The sequence below is a fragment of the Diadema setosum genome, chromosome 5, assembly GCF_964275005.1.
Source record: "Diadema setosum chromosome 5, eeDiaSeto1, whole genome shotgun sequence".
Lineage (NCBI taxonomy): Eukaryota > Metazoa > Echinodermata > Echinoidea > Diadematoida > Diadematidae > Diadema > Diadema setosum.
Window position 1 is genome coordinate 6,059,810 of NC_092689.1, and position 16,811 is coordinate 6,076,620.

At 39.3% G+C, this 16,811-nt stretch overlaps 1 protein-coding gene across 1 annotated transcript in view; it reads left to right on the forward strand.

Moving 5' to 3' along the window:
- Positions 1-3,589: 3,589 nt before the first annotated feature.
- The window catches only part of LOC140228451 (neural cell adhesion molecule 2-like), a 66,150-nt gene continuing 52,928 nt past the window's right edge, over positions 3,590-16,811 (forward strand). Inside the window, exons 1-6 of the mRNA XM_072308667.1 lie at positions 3,590-3,626; positions 6,238-6,531; positions 7,607-7,713; positions 7,944-8,139; positions 9,548-9,862; positions 12,674-12,739. Coding sequence (XP_072164768.1) covers positions 3,590-3,626; positions 6,238-6,531; positions 7,607-7,713; positions 7,944-8,139; positions 9,548-9,862; positions 12,674-12,739 — 1,015 coding nt within the window. The remainder of the gene's footprint in view (positions 3,627-6,237; positions 6,532-7,606; positions 7,714-7,943; positions 8,140-9,547; positions 9,863-12,673; positions 12,740-16,811) is intronic.

Genomic DNA, 16,811 nt, shown 5'->3' on the forward strand with positions numbered 1-16,811 from the left:
TTAAAGGGGATGGCTAGTATTAGCTGTTCAGTGGGAATCAGTGGGAAAGGTGGGGATGATTGTTCCAATCCTTGTGGGATTCATTTAAGAGTACATTATATATCTAGTGTTGTGTGAAAATTGTTTGCTTCAGAATGGTCTCATATTCAAGCAATGTGCAGGTTAATGTTAACGATCGCCCGTCACTATACAGGCATGCTAACCTGAAAACATTAAACTGCACATTACTTGAATATGAGACCATTCTGAAGCAAATAATTTTCACACAACAATAGATATATGATGTACTCTTAAATGAATCCCACAAGGATTGGAACAATCATCCCCCAGCATTCCCACTGATTCCTACTGATCACTTACTAGCCATTCCCTTTGAAGCATGACGATCGTGACGTAAAGCAGTCACTGAAGATATCGTTAGTGAGTACAAGTTAAGGCAACCAGAAACTGCACACATGGGATCTGCGGCAAATTCAAAGGGATTTCTAGGCATTCTCGGGGCATGGCATTGCGATCTAAAATAGCAAGTACATCGACGATGTGAGGACGCCACTGCTCTATTTTACTAAGATGACCATGAAAGATAGAAACCAGCGGGCAAGGTGATTTTAGATTACGCTGCTGTTCCCGTTTTGTTTGGCAACTTCTACTATATAAATTTTGTGCCGAAACATCATCCCATTATATGTAGGCTGTCTAACTATGTGTGAGAGCGATCTATTGGTAAACGTGTAGGCCTTCTGCCTGAAACTTTCAGATCAGAAAGTGAAAGTATTGGTTTAACACAGTCCGATCCCTCGTTCCGCCCGTCCATATCCAACCACGACAAGCCGAGATACTTTTGCTAAAAATTTCTCCTCAACAAAGCTGTTAAAACTCAGTCATGAGAGAGACTGGCAATTTTTTTCCTTCATGAAAACTTACGAAAGTCGTATTCAGATTCATTCGCAAATTAAAAAATGAAGTGCTCCAATAGTGACAGGAAGAAATGTTGATCATTTTTTTTAGTCTTCTATAGTGGAACGGTATCCTACATTCCCCATTTATTTGTCGATTTGTTACCCTTCTTATTTCCTTGAATTCAGCCGTTGGCCAACCGTACTTTGAGACACAAAGAATTTCCGTTTGTTATACGAGAGCCCTGACGCAAACTCTCATATCGACGAAACAGCGATTGTAAGCATTAAAAACGGGGTATATTCAAAGGAAAATTTTGATCGTGAGGGTACTGCAACTGCAGTAAGGTAAACTAAGGAGGCAAATTTTGTTTCATCTCTTTTCCCCTCAGAAAAGCGGAGCAATATCTCTCAGCGACATATCCTGCATTTTCTGACCCATGTGAAGGGATTTCTTTCAATTATATAAAATATTGGTAAACATTTCTCTTTGGCCGCAAGCGTTTATCTAAATACGCACCTGCTTTCTTGATTGCCGATCAATCGAGAATTTGCAGCAATCGTTCAAAATCGTTGACCGCCTGCTATTAATATTCCCTATATCAAGGACGTCGATAGAATTAATGACCACCAATCAAGGCACCACATACCTTGTAATTCATCAAGGGATTTCAAGTAGTCTCGAAAGAAAGAGAGCCAGGAAGAGATAGGGAGCAGCGATTACTTCTCACTTCCATCTCATGGTCAGTATCAATTTGATAATCAGGAGAAATTCAAGACCATAGTGCATTATCGTATTCTTTTGCTCTTTTTAAAGCACAGTTTTTTTGCCATGATGTCGCAAAATTTGTTGGTTTTTCTGTTTCCTAAAAGTGGTTCAGGGTTCATGCGTCGTTCCTTAAAAAAAAAACCAAAAACAAAACAAAAACAAAACAAAACAAAAAACCCTCTTGCGCATGCGTCATCAGATTCCGATCCATGCTATCTTTGTTAAACTTTGTTACATGTCATAGCTTTCTAAACTTTTTGTGTTTGCGTCTGTAGCAGATTCTTTTCATTATTTCCTTTATTCAACTCATACGTGTCGACGATTTTATATCTGCACTCAACAGCTGCATTCACACGTACAAACTATATATAAAATACATATATATTATATCTTTTTTTTTGTGCAAACGTTCACACGGAAAGAAATATTCCACTACTCGCGCATGCGTGGGCTTCTCTTTGCCCTTTGTTCTCGCGCGTCACAGCGATGTAATGCGCACGCTGTCGTGATTTGCGCTTTGAATGATGGGTTATGAAAATCTCTAGATTATTTGGTCCAGCGTTAACACGGTCACTGCGGAGCAAATTATCGGGATAATTCAGAAACAAGCGCAAGATTTCTTGGGATTTGCATCGCCATGCTGATCGCGATAATTGGCAGGATTGCTGTGTCCACATGGGCAACAATCTTGAGATTTCGATCGCGATGCAAATCTCAAAATTTGTATTGTGTGAATCCGACTATTGTTTTGTCGTTTGACTTTTTCTAATTGTATGTTGATTTTCCCTCGTTTCAGGACCATCTCTGTTAACCTGCTGTTTGTTTCAACAGATTTTCTCTGTCTTAACTCATGTGGATGAGTTCTCTCGAAGGACTCTCTAATGATAGATGTGCATATAAGTGTTGCTTCTATTTAACGTATGTTGGCAGTATTCAGAAAAAAGGATTTATGCCTTGACATGTCATGTTTTAACACTCTACTTTCAAGCCAGGGGAGATCGTTGCTAAGTAAAGGTGGCACCAGTTTTGAAAACAGACAAGTGAACCATTTTGAACATCATCAAGCACATCTATTGCTCTTTTGATGTATACGTCATATTTGACATAAATTGTTCTTATCAAGTTTACCTTACACTCTAAAAAATTCCGGGTCAGAACTGGCCCGGAACTGGGTCCGTTGGGGTCACACACCGTTCCGGGTAAAAAATGACTTGGAATTTGGTCATGAAGACCCGGAATGGGGTCACCCAGACCCAATACATGACTCTGGATGGGGTCATATCTGACCCCATTCCTTGTCATTTCTGACCCGGAACGGTGTGTGACCCCAATGGACCCAGTTCGGGTCAGTTCTGACCCGGGATTTTTTAGAGTGTAGACGTTGTTTCCCCTATTTGAAGAAAGTAGAGCCGTTAATTCTTACACCTTTAGGCAAGTAAAAAAAAAAGTACAAGATTTTGACACTTCAGTCTCACCAATATTCGCATTACGAGATACATACCGAGCTATGTTACAAAAGGACCGTTCCAACAACTAAAAACTGGCTGCCACCAGGGCACTTGTTGCCTAATAGTGCAGCACTACTTGCAAACAATTGCACATAAAAATGTGATCGTGTGACTTTAAATCGGTAAACATTCGGCCGTCTCGCTTGCGCAAATGCAGTAATGAAAATAATGTAAATATTAAGAAATTAAGTGCACCAACATATATAATTTCATGTTGCAAATTCAAAACAAGTGGGAATATCTTTCTTAATCAGCATATTTCTAACCTTGAGAGAGAAAGAGAAAAATGCGATGAGAACCCTAAAAACAACGAAATACGATCATATGATAAAATTACAATCATCCCAGGAGAAATCTCAAGGATCTTTATCAGAAACGAATAGACATTACTGAATCCCCTAATCGAGGCACCTAAAATGCACGACCCTCTGGCTGGGAATGTCCCACTTCTTGGTGAGGTAGCGACAAGGATAGATCGTGCGGGTCACTTTAATAGCCATAAGCGCAGCTGAGCCCTCAGGCTGCTTAACACGTCAACGTTGGGGAGAATCTATCATCTTTATTCCTCGCATTCAGAACCGCATGCCGATTGAAGCACGTTTGTAGTATGGAGGAGAGGTGGGTCTCCCGCAGATAGATTCAAGTCAGAAAACGTCTGGACTCAGACGTAAGAAACAGATCTATCGATCCAAACATTGTAAACCTTGTCCAGCTTACTACCCCCGCTTTCCCATGCTCCATCTTCCCCACTGTCATTCTTTCTCTCTCTCTCTCTCTCTCTTTATTTTTGTCCTTTTTGTTGGGTCTTCACAAATTAGCGAGAGCGACAGGGCTTCCACATGTATTTTGGTAATAGCTTTTGTCACGTGTTTCATTCATTCAAACCAGCAATTATCAAAATATCTATATAGCGCAGAACCTATGTAATACATGCATTCGCAGTTCAAATCACAAACTTCTAAGCTAAATGCGGCCGTTTCGCCGTGACAAAATCTCATAGTGTGTATGAATGTATCTTTTATGTGTTTGAATGTGTGCGTGTGTGTTTTAATATGTATATGGTATAGCCTTTACATGCATAAATATACTCTTTCTTTATTAACTTTATCGACATTTCATTCAAATATAATGAAGTCATAGATATTAAAATTGTCAAATTTTATTAAGTCGTTTTCACATACCATTCAAGTATATAAAAGATGATAACAAAAGTAGAGTTAAAAATTTTAGAACCTCTACAACTGCGCAGCTCGAATGAGAAACTTCTACGCCTAATGAGATTGTTTTACTGTGACAAAATGTATGCTATGTTGTGGCAATGCGTAATAGTTTGCACGTATGTATGTTTGTTATGTATATGTAGTGGCAGCAATAGGCTAAAACTAATGTAAAGATATTCTTAGAAAACAATGACAATAGATCTTAAAGCATTCCAAATGGTAATGGACTTGGGAGAAATGGCAGTTATGCATCTTTCGAAATCGAGACAAGACTTACGGTACGTTCATATCTGAAGCTGATGCAGCATGTAGGGCTATACAACGTAATCCTCACAATGGATTAAATACTTTCAGATAAGTTTTTACTGCGACAAAGGGCTACACTGTAATGAATTTGTGTCTTTTATATTGAGTAGTGTGGCCTTGTTTTTCCCACTACAATCTGGGGAAGGGAATACTGCATGCCCAATAGTTCAAATTAACCGCTTTTTCCAACCAACAATGTGTAATGGGCCCGTATTTGGAATATTTTAGGGCTGGTGCAAAATTTGCTGAAGTGTAATTTTCTGAGGAAAGCCAAAGAGTGAGAAAAAGGACTGGGACTGACATGGCCGTACGCAGGATTTTTACTTTCTTTCGGGAATTGGGGGGGGGGGGGGATAGGTTCGATGGGGGGGGGAGGAGGCGCTAGCGAGGGTTCGGGAGGGGTTAATGTATTTTAGTTTTCAACTGAATTCAGTGATCTGAGGCACAATTTGGGAGGAACATTTAGAACATATGCATTTAAAAGTAAGCTTAAAGTGCATCAAGTTTCACACAAAAATACATGTAGATTCTTTCTTGCTGTGTGAATTATCAATAAATAACCAACGTATTGTCTACTTTCTTGATGAACTATTTTCCGAATATTCCACACAAAGCGTGCACTATAAAACTTGATTTCAACCTTAAAAAACATTAAACCTTCCTCACGTCGGAGCTAGGGCAAATCACTCCCACTCTGCCGTTGCTGTTAGGTATTCAAATAATTTGAGCAGCAGATCAGAAAATGACAAAAACCGAAGGTGAATTTCGTTTGCTCTATTTTTCTCGATCAGCATGTCGTATTCCTGTTTTGACATCCAATTTTCCAAAATATCAAACCAAATTAAACTGAGCACCAGACTCTTGCATTTCAATTTCAAAACATGCAACAGCTCCCTCGTGTTGGAAAAGGAATACCCCTTAGCACACCCTCCCCCTGCTTGCTCGCGGATCTTATATGACATTTTTAGATACTTTGATCAGTAATGAAAAATAAAATCAACAGTTACAGAATTTATTTGGTTTGGGTTGGATTTTGTGTGTGTGTGTGTGTGTGTGTACCACGTTGTTGAATTTCAATTCTTAAAACTCAAGCGATCCGTTTATTAATTGAAAGGGGGACTATATCCTCCGTACCCTCCGAAACCCTCCCCCTGGTAGGCCGGTGGTGCTCTCTAGCTTGGGCGTTTCCCATAGATTGAACATATTCCTGCCCCCCCCCCCCCCCAAAAAAAAAGTCCTACGTACGGCCACGCCCCTCCCAGACCCTACCCGGGTAGGTCGCTTCACTTCCTCAGAAAGGTCCACCACTTCCAATTTTGAACCCCCAATAGTCCCTATTATAGTTATGGCCCGCCCACCTGTAACTATCAAAGTCGGTAGCTTGTTCATGACATTTGCTGTTGTAAGGCCGCCAAAGAACGCTGTACGCCTCGGATATACCATACAAAATAATATTCCGTTTGATCATGGCTTGCTGTACAATCTGTCTGTCTCTCTCTCTCTCTCTCTCTTTCCCGGTCTCTGTTGTAACCGAACAGTGATTGAAGTAACACCAAAACCCGGGATTGAGGGACCGCTTGGACGTCAGTACGCCATCAACTGCAGAGCGAGTTGGTACCACACTGCCCCAGATATCGAGTGGACCAAAGATGGCCGCCTTATCTTTGAGAATAACAAATACGTCATCGAGACGGAGCAGACTCAGAGGGAAGACATGACGATCAGTTTCCTCTTCATCCACAACGCGCAACCGGGGGACAGTGGACGATATGGATGCCGTATGGCGGCACCGGCCTTCGGCATAGCCAGTACAACGTTCACAGTATTACCACGTGGGTTGGGCTGTTCCATTAATGTTCATTACCAATGTCCTGGAAATATATAATCGTACTACTTAGATATCATTTGATATCTAAAGAATATTTGGAACGTGTCATGGTTCAATACAAATGCGAATTTTTGAGAAATAACTTTATTATGGTGTCATATTGCCTTGGAAATAATATCATTTGATTAATAAGATAAGAAGTGTCTCGATTTATATAATCTCTATGTACGATTAACGCCCATGGCATCATTCTCCAACATATATTTACGGTTAGGTTTTTGTTTTTGCAATAGGGTTCTTAAGCTGCTTTAGTAGATTCAAGAGTGAAATAGATATTTCAGTGAATTTTTCCATTTTGGCTACTGACCCACCAGCAGTAGAGGTATATTTAATGCCATGAATTACCTTAAAGGTAGGGAATCCCATTTGCATGCCTTGAATGAAGAGTTGTATAAATACAGTGGTATGTTGAAGAGAGTATCATTTTAGAAACTCCTATAAAGTGTTGAAAGTGGAAGGTAACATTTAGTACATTTTTATTGACCGTTAGATTTTGAATTGAATTTTTCGGGGCTCACCGTAAATTCCAGTACATTACTAGGCTACCTTTGCAGACCCATGCAGTGCATGTGTGTCCATCATGTATATTTTGTGAAGAAAGTTCATCAAAACTTACAACAATTTCTATATACATTCTTGCCACACACTCTATATGTTATTACATCAGCTCTTATACTTTTAGATTTGTGTTTAACTTTCAGATTTGTGTTTATAGATAAAAAAAAAAATACAGAAGACTGCAACAAAAAGGCTTAAGTGTGGCTGACACACAGAACTACTGAGTAGTTGAGTTTTGTGCATTATTCAAATTGTAGATTTACTGTTGACTTCCAAATTTCTCAGCAGTGGCCTGAACAAGTCCCTGAGGTTCATATTTAATGTTTTGCTGCATTTTGGGAGGTCTGTAAAAGGTATCCCCTACCTTTAAAGAATCATTTGTATACTAGTAGCGCTCTTTCCTTGAGGTACTATATCATCTACATATTTCTTATCTTCCTGATGTTTGTCGACAACAACAGGACCGATTCTGATGCCTTCACCCCATCAAATTATCCGAAGAGACGCCAACATCACACTCAGATGCCCAGCCCGAGGAAATTTTGGTGGAAATCTCTTTTGGCTAAAGGTATCAAGTTATTAAACAGTACTATAGATTTCCTTCTGCGCGTTTTATCGAATCAACGGATAATCATTACTTCATTTATTCGATGCTTATCGGAGAGAAAATCTATGTCACTTCAATTAAAACGCAAAAATGATGTCATGATCTATTTGCAACTTTAAGAGCAATAATTATAACAGAGAATGATGAAAATTCAAATTGCAAATGTATTGTCCACTTTATCTCATTAATAGGATAACATCTTTATAGGTGGTCAGCCGGGGATGTATGACCTGAATAAAGATCGTGTTCCTGACTACCGGGTCGTTGGAAACGAACAGTTGGTGATCCTCAATGCCGGAATCTCAAACGCTGGGGTCTACACCTGCCAATATCGATATTTCTTTCGTGGACGACACCAAACTGTGGCGCAGATCATCAACGCTAATTGTATGTGAAGTCATGAATATAAAGATATCATATAAACACACGCAATATTGAGGATGAAGCATAGTGTGCTGTCGTTAATTCAATGTAATTTCTTTTTAAATTTATTCATTTTTTAAAATGAGATTTTAGGAACACGACAATGAGAACTGTGCGTATTACGAGTTTGGTCTATTTAATGGCTCCAATCATGCCAGGGCATACCATAATCTCGAACCGACATGCTTGCCTATATCAGAAAACAGCATATATTATATCTCTAAACACTCATATCGTTGTATGCTCATGATTATTCTCCTTGATATATCATGAGTGTAAAATGAAGCATCTGCAATAAAGTGAGTTGTTTTCTACAACTCATTGGCGACCTCTTCAGCACATTATGATTTTGTAGAGAAGCAGAACGTGTTCAGTTTGTGACGGAAGTATCACACTTTTCTTTATAGTCCTTAAAGGAACTGGACGTGAACGAACCAATTAAGGACGTATACTGAAGAAGTGAGATGTATACATGTATTTGCAAAATCCCGTCGTGCTTTGATTGTTCTACAAAGACTTTTTCCCACTCCATCGACTCCTAAATGGAGGATTCGAGTTCAATTCCCGCCCAGTTCTTTCGTTCATGGACAAGATTTGTTTACCCACCACGTCCCTCTCCACCTACGTATATATAATGGGTACCTGGCAACGCTTTAGGGTAATAATAATGGCAGGGCCTTCCGGTTGAGCACTGACAACTCAAATGTTTACCATGGATAAAGAAGACATTATCATTTTATAAGGTAAAAATTTAGTTTCCCAAATCATTACATGTATATTTCATTTTATCGACTGTAACGAAATTTCCATATCACAGAAGAAGCCTGATGGGACAAAGTAGGCCTACCTCGTTAATTAGGAAAGCATCACACTATCCCAAAATTGACACAAGAAGGCCGTACGAAAATGGAATTTTCAATTTCGCACGAAGGTGGCGCCGAACTTGGTTAAAAGCAAATGCTAGTACGATGCCTACAGAAGGTTACACAATGACACCCGAACCACAGTAGAAGTCTACGCGTAGATGTGAATCTTTAAATGAAATGAACCTTTGCAAGATCTTCGGGCTGTTATTGGCACGTTAAAGATTTTGCCCTCGCTCACGAGTCAGAGAAACTATGTACGACTTACTGTGCCTTCACGAAAGACGTTTATAACATCAGAGCCGAAAGTGAAATTTCCTTGATCGTGTGTCCATCTTTGCTCAATTTCGGGACAGTGTAACACCTGCGTAAATGGGGTCGCCTGTTATAGAATAAGGGATTAAAGAAGTTAATGGCATTTTGTTTATCTTTTTTTTTCTAAGTGGATGAATGATTCCAACGTTTAAACCTATTCCCCCTAATCTTGATTTAATCTCCTGATTACGTAGTTCCGGTCGAAATCGTGACGGCGCCGCTTATTCGATGGCAGGAGCTGCCCAACAAGGGTCCCCTGCGTCTTGAGTGCAAGGCGAAGGGATATCCACTGCCTCGTATTGCCTGGACATATTCGAATTTCACCTTCGAGAGCGGGGGCTACATGAATAAGAACGTGTCCATCGTGACCAGCCCCCAGTCGCAGACAGTCGTAACCTCGGTACTCAGCGTCGCCAACCTCCCGGATCGCTTCAACGTGGCCAGATTTAACTGCACTGGTCGCAACACGGTCAGCAAGGCCAGCAAGCTCATTATGGTCGTGAACATGGGTAAACGAAACTAAAGTCCGCCGCACACTATACGACTCACGACTATACAACTGACAGACTCTGGATCCGAAATAATCCACAGTAGCCTCAGAATAAACACGCTTGTTTATTTCAGATCAAAAGTCTGTCAGTCGTAAGGTCGTGAGTCGTATAGTGTGCGGCGGGCTTCAGTGTCACCACATACTCATCGCAGAATCGAGGATGATACGATTTGACTCGTTTTTTTTTAAGGGATGGTATAGTATTAGTGGAGGTGCGGATTCAGCTTTTAACTTTTTTGGAGATACTTATAACCATGTACTTTATGAAATGTTAAAGAGCATACAATTCTCACAGGAATTCAAAACTTATTTGATGAAAATCCGTTTTGAAATGGCTGAGATATCCGAAAACAAAGTAAAACAAAGCAATCGTAATAAATGGTGGGTCCTATTAGGATCGCTTTGTTTGAGATATCTCAGCATTTTCAACACCAATTTCCATCAAATGAACCTTCAACTCCTATTATAATCGATATGCTTTTTCATGTTTTGTAAAAAGTTTCTCATTATCTCAAAATATCACCATCAAAAAACATTGAAAACCTGAAGCCCCATGTCAACCAAAACTATACCATCCCTTTAACCATATGTGCCTTTTCCCCGGTGCATGTTTTCAGAGGGACTACCAATGATGCAGAATCTTAAATGCTAACATCTACTTTGCCTTTACAAGACTCTGTGGTAAGGATCAGGATTAGACATAAATACGCGTTGATTACGTTTGAGGGAGAACTGAATGTCTTGCAATTAAATCAGTCCTCTCCACTTCTAAAGCCTTTTTCAGTGGCCATCAACACTCATAACACACAAACACACACACATTTCCGCGGGTGTATACGTAAACAGTTGCCTTACAAAAGTGGCCCTCGTGACCCGGTGAACCGGTGAATGACTTCTGCTAATAGTAGCCTTGTAGTGCCATATGGACGTATTGCCATGACAACAGAAGAAGACAGATGATACCACCGAGCGTGACATTCCAATCGTCGTATTCTAATTCTTGGACAGGGATTAGAAGACCTCGATGGTCGTAAACGTATGTTTGATCGGGTTCAAGGCATATGTGTGACATGTTTGTTCATTAATCATTATCTTTGGACTTGATCGAAAACTCATGCCCCTTTTTTTTTCTCATCTCCGACTTTGGATGTACAAGCCTAAAGCTAAGTCATGGGCAATGCTTTAGGAAGAAAAAAATCGCTGGGGAATCAAAGAAAGTTACTCAAATTCGTGTTGTTAACTTAAAGTACGTGTTTTGTTTGTGTTTTGTTTGTTTTTTGTTTTTTGTTGTTGTTGTTGTTTTTTTTTTTTTTTTGGGGGGGGGGGTTGCGCTGAAAGCCTTTTTTTTTTTTTCCTTTGCTTATTAGCTGATCCCCGCTTTTAAAACCGAAGAGTATAGATGCGCATTTCGCGCGCTTGCATTATACTGTATCGTGATTGGTTGAAAGCCCACGAACTGTCGTGAAAATTCGACATGTCAAATTTCTACGTCTGGTGACGTCACACTTGCGGTCTTAAGGTCGTACGACCGGTCTGATCGTGTAATGTGCATAGTATGACGGGCTAGATATGACAGAATTCGATACAGCCATACAAGTATACAGCCATGGAATGGATGTCAGGTTTTAACCAATCAGAACGCAAGAAACCGTACAACTATGCAACTGTTCAACTATGCAACTGCGCAACTGCGCAATTGTACAGCCCTAGAATGCTTGTATGGCTGTCTCTCGTACGTGCCGAAGTGTCATTAAGTGAACAACTATACCTCCCTACATTTTAACCAATCAGGGTGCGATTAACTGGGCAGCTGCACTGCTCTCTCTCTCTCGTTTGGAATAGGTGTAGGACTTTTAGTCCCATGTACACTGTTTTGATATTGTTTGTGATTGACAGTAGTACGTATATGCAGCACGGAGAAATAAACATCAAGTTTCATACAAAAAGACTTTAACCAAAACACTAGGGCCCGAATTCACGAAGGTGGTACAAATTAAACCATGGAGAGCTAAGTGTTGCATGGAATATTTGTTACGAGATCAGTCACTTCGTCGACAACATTTTGTAACTAAAGGAACATTTCGTCCACGAAATGATAATTTCGTTAACGAAACGGTCATTTTGTCGACGAAATGACCAATTTCGTAAGGAAATATGCCGTGCGACACTTGGTGCTCCATGGTTTTTGTCCATGGTTTGAACCATGGTTTCATTTGTACCACCTTCGTGAATTCGGGCCTAGGGTTTGAATGGTATAATTTTACAACCATTTGCCGCCCGGAGGAATGGTTGTCTAATCTATCACATCATGGTGGATTTAAAATCACGGAACGTGATAACAATCAAGGATGATAGAGCACGGCGCTCAATTATCTCTGTTTACAACCAAACAATCATGAGACTGTCTAGTTAATTGCATCCTGATTGGCTAAAACCCACCAGGCGTTCCGTGATTGTATGCAGGGATGTATAGTTGTTCACTTAATGGCACTTCGGCCCGTACGAGTGACAACCAAACAGGCATTCAAGGGCTGTACAGTTGTACAGTTGCATAGTTGTGTTATTTACGACTCATTTTGCCCGCCATAAGTGTGCGGCGGGCTTTATTCTTACTGCCAAGCCGCATGCCGAGCAGGTCATTTAAATCATGGTGAACTCATCTTCTCTGTCTCAGAAAAAAAACCACCAAACAAATATTGATTTTTCTTTGATTCTCACTTCGATCGCGTCCTTTTAACGAACGAATATCTCCGCTCTCACATACGTACAGGTGGAACCAGCAGTCAGGGACCGAACCAGGGACCTCAGAGACCAAATACAGGAGCGTCATCAGGAGGTGGACGCACACGGAGGAGCGTTTCGGCCTATCTAATGGCTCTTCCTACCGTGGTCCCATTAGTTATCATTCTCCTGCTTGAGCGAAAGAGAGAAAGAAAATAACTCAGAGTTGATACTTATACAGTGCACTCCCATTATAACAAACACGGTTATAAAGAAATTCCGGTTACAGCGAAATAAAAATTCAGGACCCGACATTAACCTCTCTTTGTTTGTCTAGGTTTTTTATTGTTCATTTGTTCAGTTCTAACGAAATTTCGATATAACGAAAGAAAACTCCCGGTCCCGAGGACTTCGTTATAACGGGAGTCCACTGTATGGACCAGTAGTTCACGAACGTTACATACCAGATCTGGGCTCAAGCAACATGTATCGTCTGGTAGTAAACAACATCAGATTTGAGTATGCGTCCGTATTATGATTTTGGGCTTTTAAAGGAACTATGTAATGCAAATGCATATTGAGTTGTGTTGATTCTCGATACCCCCAACATCCCTTACAGGTCCAAATGAATATCTAAACGTGCAATAAATTTAATAATATTAATAGTTCTACTATTTTTCTTCAGATTATTTGCATAAGCCCACAAAAGAACTTTCACAAAACCAAGATTCTACCAGTAACATTATCTGCGTGTCAGCCATTTTAAAGTGCTAATATTACTGACAAAATTCACTTGAATGCACCTCCCCTAGACTGAGATTAACTTGAATGTTTCCATGCTACTATACCGGGTGTCCCAAAAAAAGCGGAACGGTGGATTTTCAGTACCTTGCGTTTTAAAAGTGATACATTTTTTGACATCATTAGAAAGAGCATCTTCCGCAAAAGACAATGATACCAAAATCATTAAATTTGGTTAAGCACTTTTTATTCTGCGTCAATTTCTGTAAATGCAGTCATTTTCAAATTTCGCCGGATTTTTGCTTCTTATGAGATAATAATTTGAGCGCGACACGCGATCCATACGGTGAATATTGTGTAAGCTCGGTGATCCATGTCAACAAACGATACAGCTTTCACAATGGGCGCGGGCCAGGAAAAAACAGCGTGTGTGTGCGTGTGTGTGTGTGTGTGTGTGTGTGTTTGCGCGCCCAATGTGAAAGCTGTATCTTTTGTTGACATGGATCAACGAGCTTACACAATTCACCGTATGGAACGCTCGTCGCACCGAAATTATTATCTCATAATCCGGCGAAATTTGAAAATAACTGCATTTACAGAAATTGGCGTAGAATAAAAAGTACTGAACCAAATTTAATGATTTTGGTATCATTGTCTTCTGCGGAAGATGCTTTTTCTAATGATGTCAAAAAATATATCACTTTTAAAACGCAAGGTACTGAAAATCCACCGTTCCGCTTTTTTTTTTTTTTTTTTTTTTGGGGGGGGGGACACCCGGTATAATACGATTAACAAAAGGTACTGTAGGGAAAGATGGAAGTTATGCGCGGTCTACGCGGGGAAAGAGACATTTCAGTCTCCTTTGTTAGTTATTTTAGTACTTTAGCAATGATTGACAGCTGATGTCACCGACAGAATCTTGTTTTTGAAGGGTTTTTTTTAGAAGTATCCAAGTGATCTCAAGAAAAAGTTGGAAATATCATTAAGATACATGACACCTACCTATTTTTTTTTATTCATCTATTTATTTATTTTTAGACAGTTAGCCACTTACTGATGATGAAGGTTTTATGAATCTACATACAGTCAATATGCAGAGTCCCTTTTAAAAAGTCAAAAGAGATTAAAGTGTCTTCTTGCACGATTGTGTGTGTTTTTGTATTTGGTATGTTTGATTGTTACATCAACATACCTTTACTAGATAACGTATATGTCGTTGTTGTTTTTGTTTTCTTAAAATAATTCGTGTCGCGTTGAACGCGTTATTGTTCGTCAGAATGGACCTTTTTATGAGAAACTCTTATAACAGGGGTACACAACAGTGACTCTAATGTCAAATATATGTAAGCGATGAGGGTTTTGATTCTTGCTTCAATGTGGTCACAATGACTGAAAACAGAAAAAAAAAAAGCCATCATGTTATCATATTCCGATGTGGGGTGCTCATCAAGTTTGTTCATTTGCTTGCAGTTTGGAAGGTGTGGACAAATCAAATTCAACATGCAGTGAATAAAAGCTTTGCATGGTTTCATATGTGCTCATAATTATACACACATTATAAGTGGATATAGAATTCAGCTGCAGATTTATGGTGTACATAAACTAAGAAGTTAATGCATATATATTTTCATCTATGTATATGAGAACCATTTACGCATATACTCAACCAATGTGCGTACGAATGCGTGTAAATTTCCTGTCGACTCGCCATATTGTGTGTTTTTGTTCAAGTGATGTTTATGCTATGTCAGTAAGATTATGTGCAATTTTTCTCTCTGGATTGAAACAGAATGTTATGATATTTGAAATGAACAGATTCGTGTCTTTCTGTTTGCCATGTTTCAGCATAAATAAACTTTTTTTTTTTGGTAAAAATTGCGAATGTTGTGCCTAGGGTCAGTGATGTCTAATAAGTCCTTCCTATATACAGGCACTTTTTCTTTTCTTCTAGCATGAGGTGATATACACCAAACCTTTTTATCCATTGCATTTGAAGCCGTACTCTGTAGATACAAATAATGATATTACATGTAGCTGCAAATATTTACATTATCAACATGGAAACACATATATATACATACATATATATATATATATATATATATATATATATATATATATATATATATATATATGTGTGTGTGTGTGTGTGTGTGTGTGTGTGTGTGTTAATATATACATATGTATATATATATATATATGTGTGTGTGTGTTAATATATACATATGTATATACATATATATATTAAATCAATTCAATTCAGACTTTACTTTTATTTTTTTTCAACAGAATTAACATTCAATGTAATGTGTGATAATGGACATTTATCTTATTGAATAATACTCCTAGGAAGCAGAGAAAAAACAGCCAGTTCATGTTCACAATCAGTACAAGAAGAGGTATAGACATACCTATATATTCTGGAAAAGAAATGGAGGTATCAACCCACTCAAAAGACTATGCCTGTACTATGTGGGTATATCAGAAGTTTATACAACTGTATATTAAAACAAAAATAGATCAATGCATACATAGTCAAAGCCCACAGAGATTATCAGAGATCTCAGGACGGCATAATGGTATAAAGCAACTACAAAAATGGCACAGGGAATCTTTGTTATTGGAATTTAAAATGTTTCCATTCTCAGGGCGCTATAGATCGCAGTTCAAAGACAACTCAACAATATCATCCATTTCACTCGGCTCTTCACCAACAGCGTTTTTAAAACTGCATGAAACGTATGGGCAACACCACTGCCAGAATGGTCAGGTCTGTTATCACACCCTTCAATCGCGAAAGATCGTTTGGGGCATGAGGATATCCACGTTTCCTTGAATTCTACTATTGAAAATGAACGGTTGTTTGGACTATCCATGAACAACTATTTCTCCAAAATGTTCATCTGTGCTTCTTAAATTGAAATGTATCAACGAAAACGTATCTTTAGTAAAGCACTTATGTGTAAATTGATTCCAGTAACATAACGATTGCACATGGGGGCCCGAGTTAGGTCATTGAGATCATACTGCATTTTTCCGCTGTTGAATTTATATTGTCATTAACAAACTCATCCTAAAAAGATGTACGTGTATTTATAGGAACTCCCTTATATAAGGAATCACATTCTGGTGTAGTAGGTCTAAATAAATCAAAGCACCCATCGTCTAACGAAGAATGAAATGCACATCTATCCTATCAGTCATTCGGGATGAAAACATGCAGTTCTGAGTAGATGTTTTCCGCGCCACTGATGCTAAAAGCCAGAATTAACTAGTTAACCCGTTTAGGACGGTTTGCTTTGGCGAGCGAACACCCCCACAGACGGACAGGTTTTCCAAAATCGAGCCCGAACCGAGGGTTACTAAGGGGGTGTGACTTACGGTCCCGCTTTACCCAATCATCAAATTGCCGTGTATGCGGTGTAGGAATCCGCTTTCTGATTGGA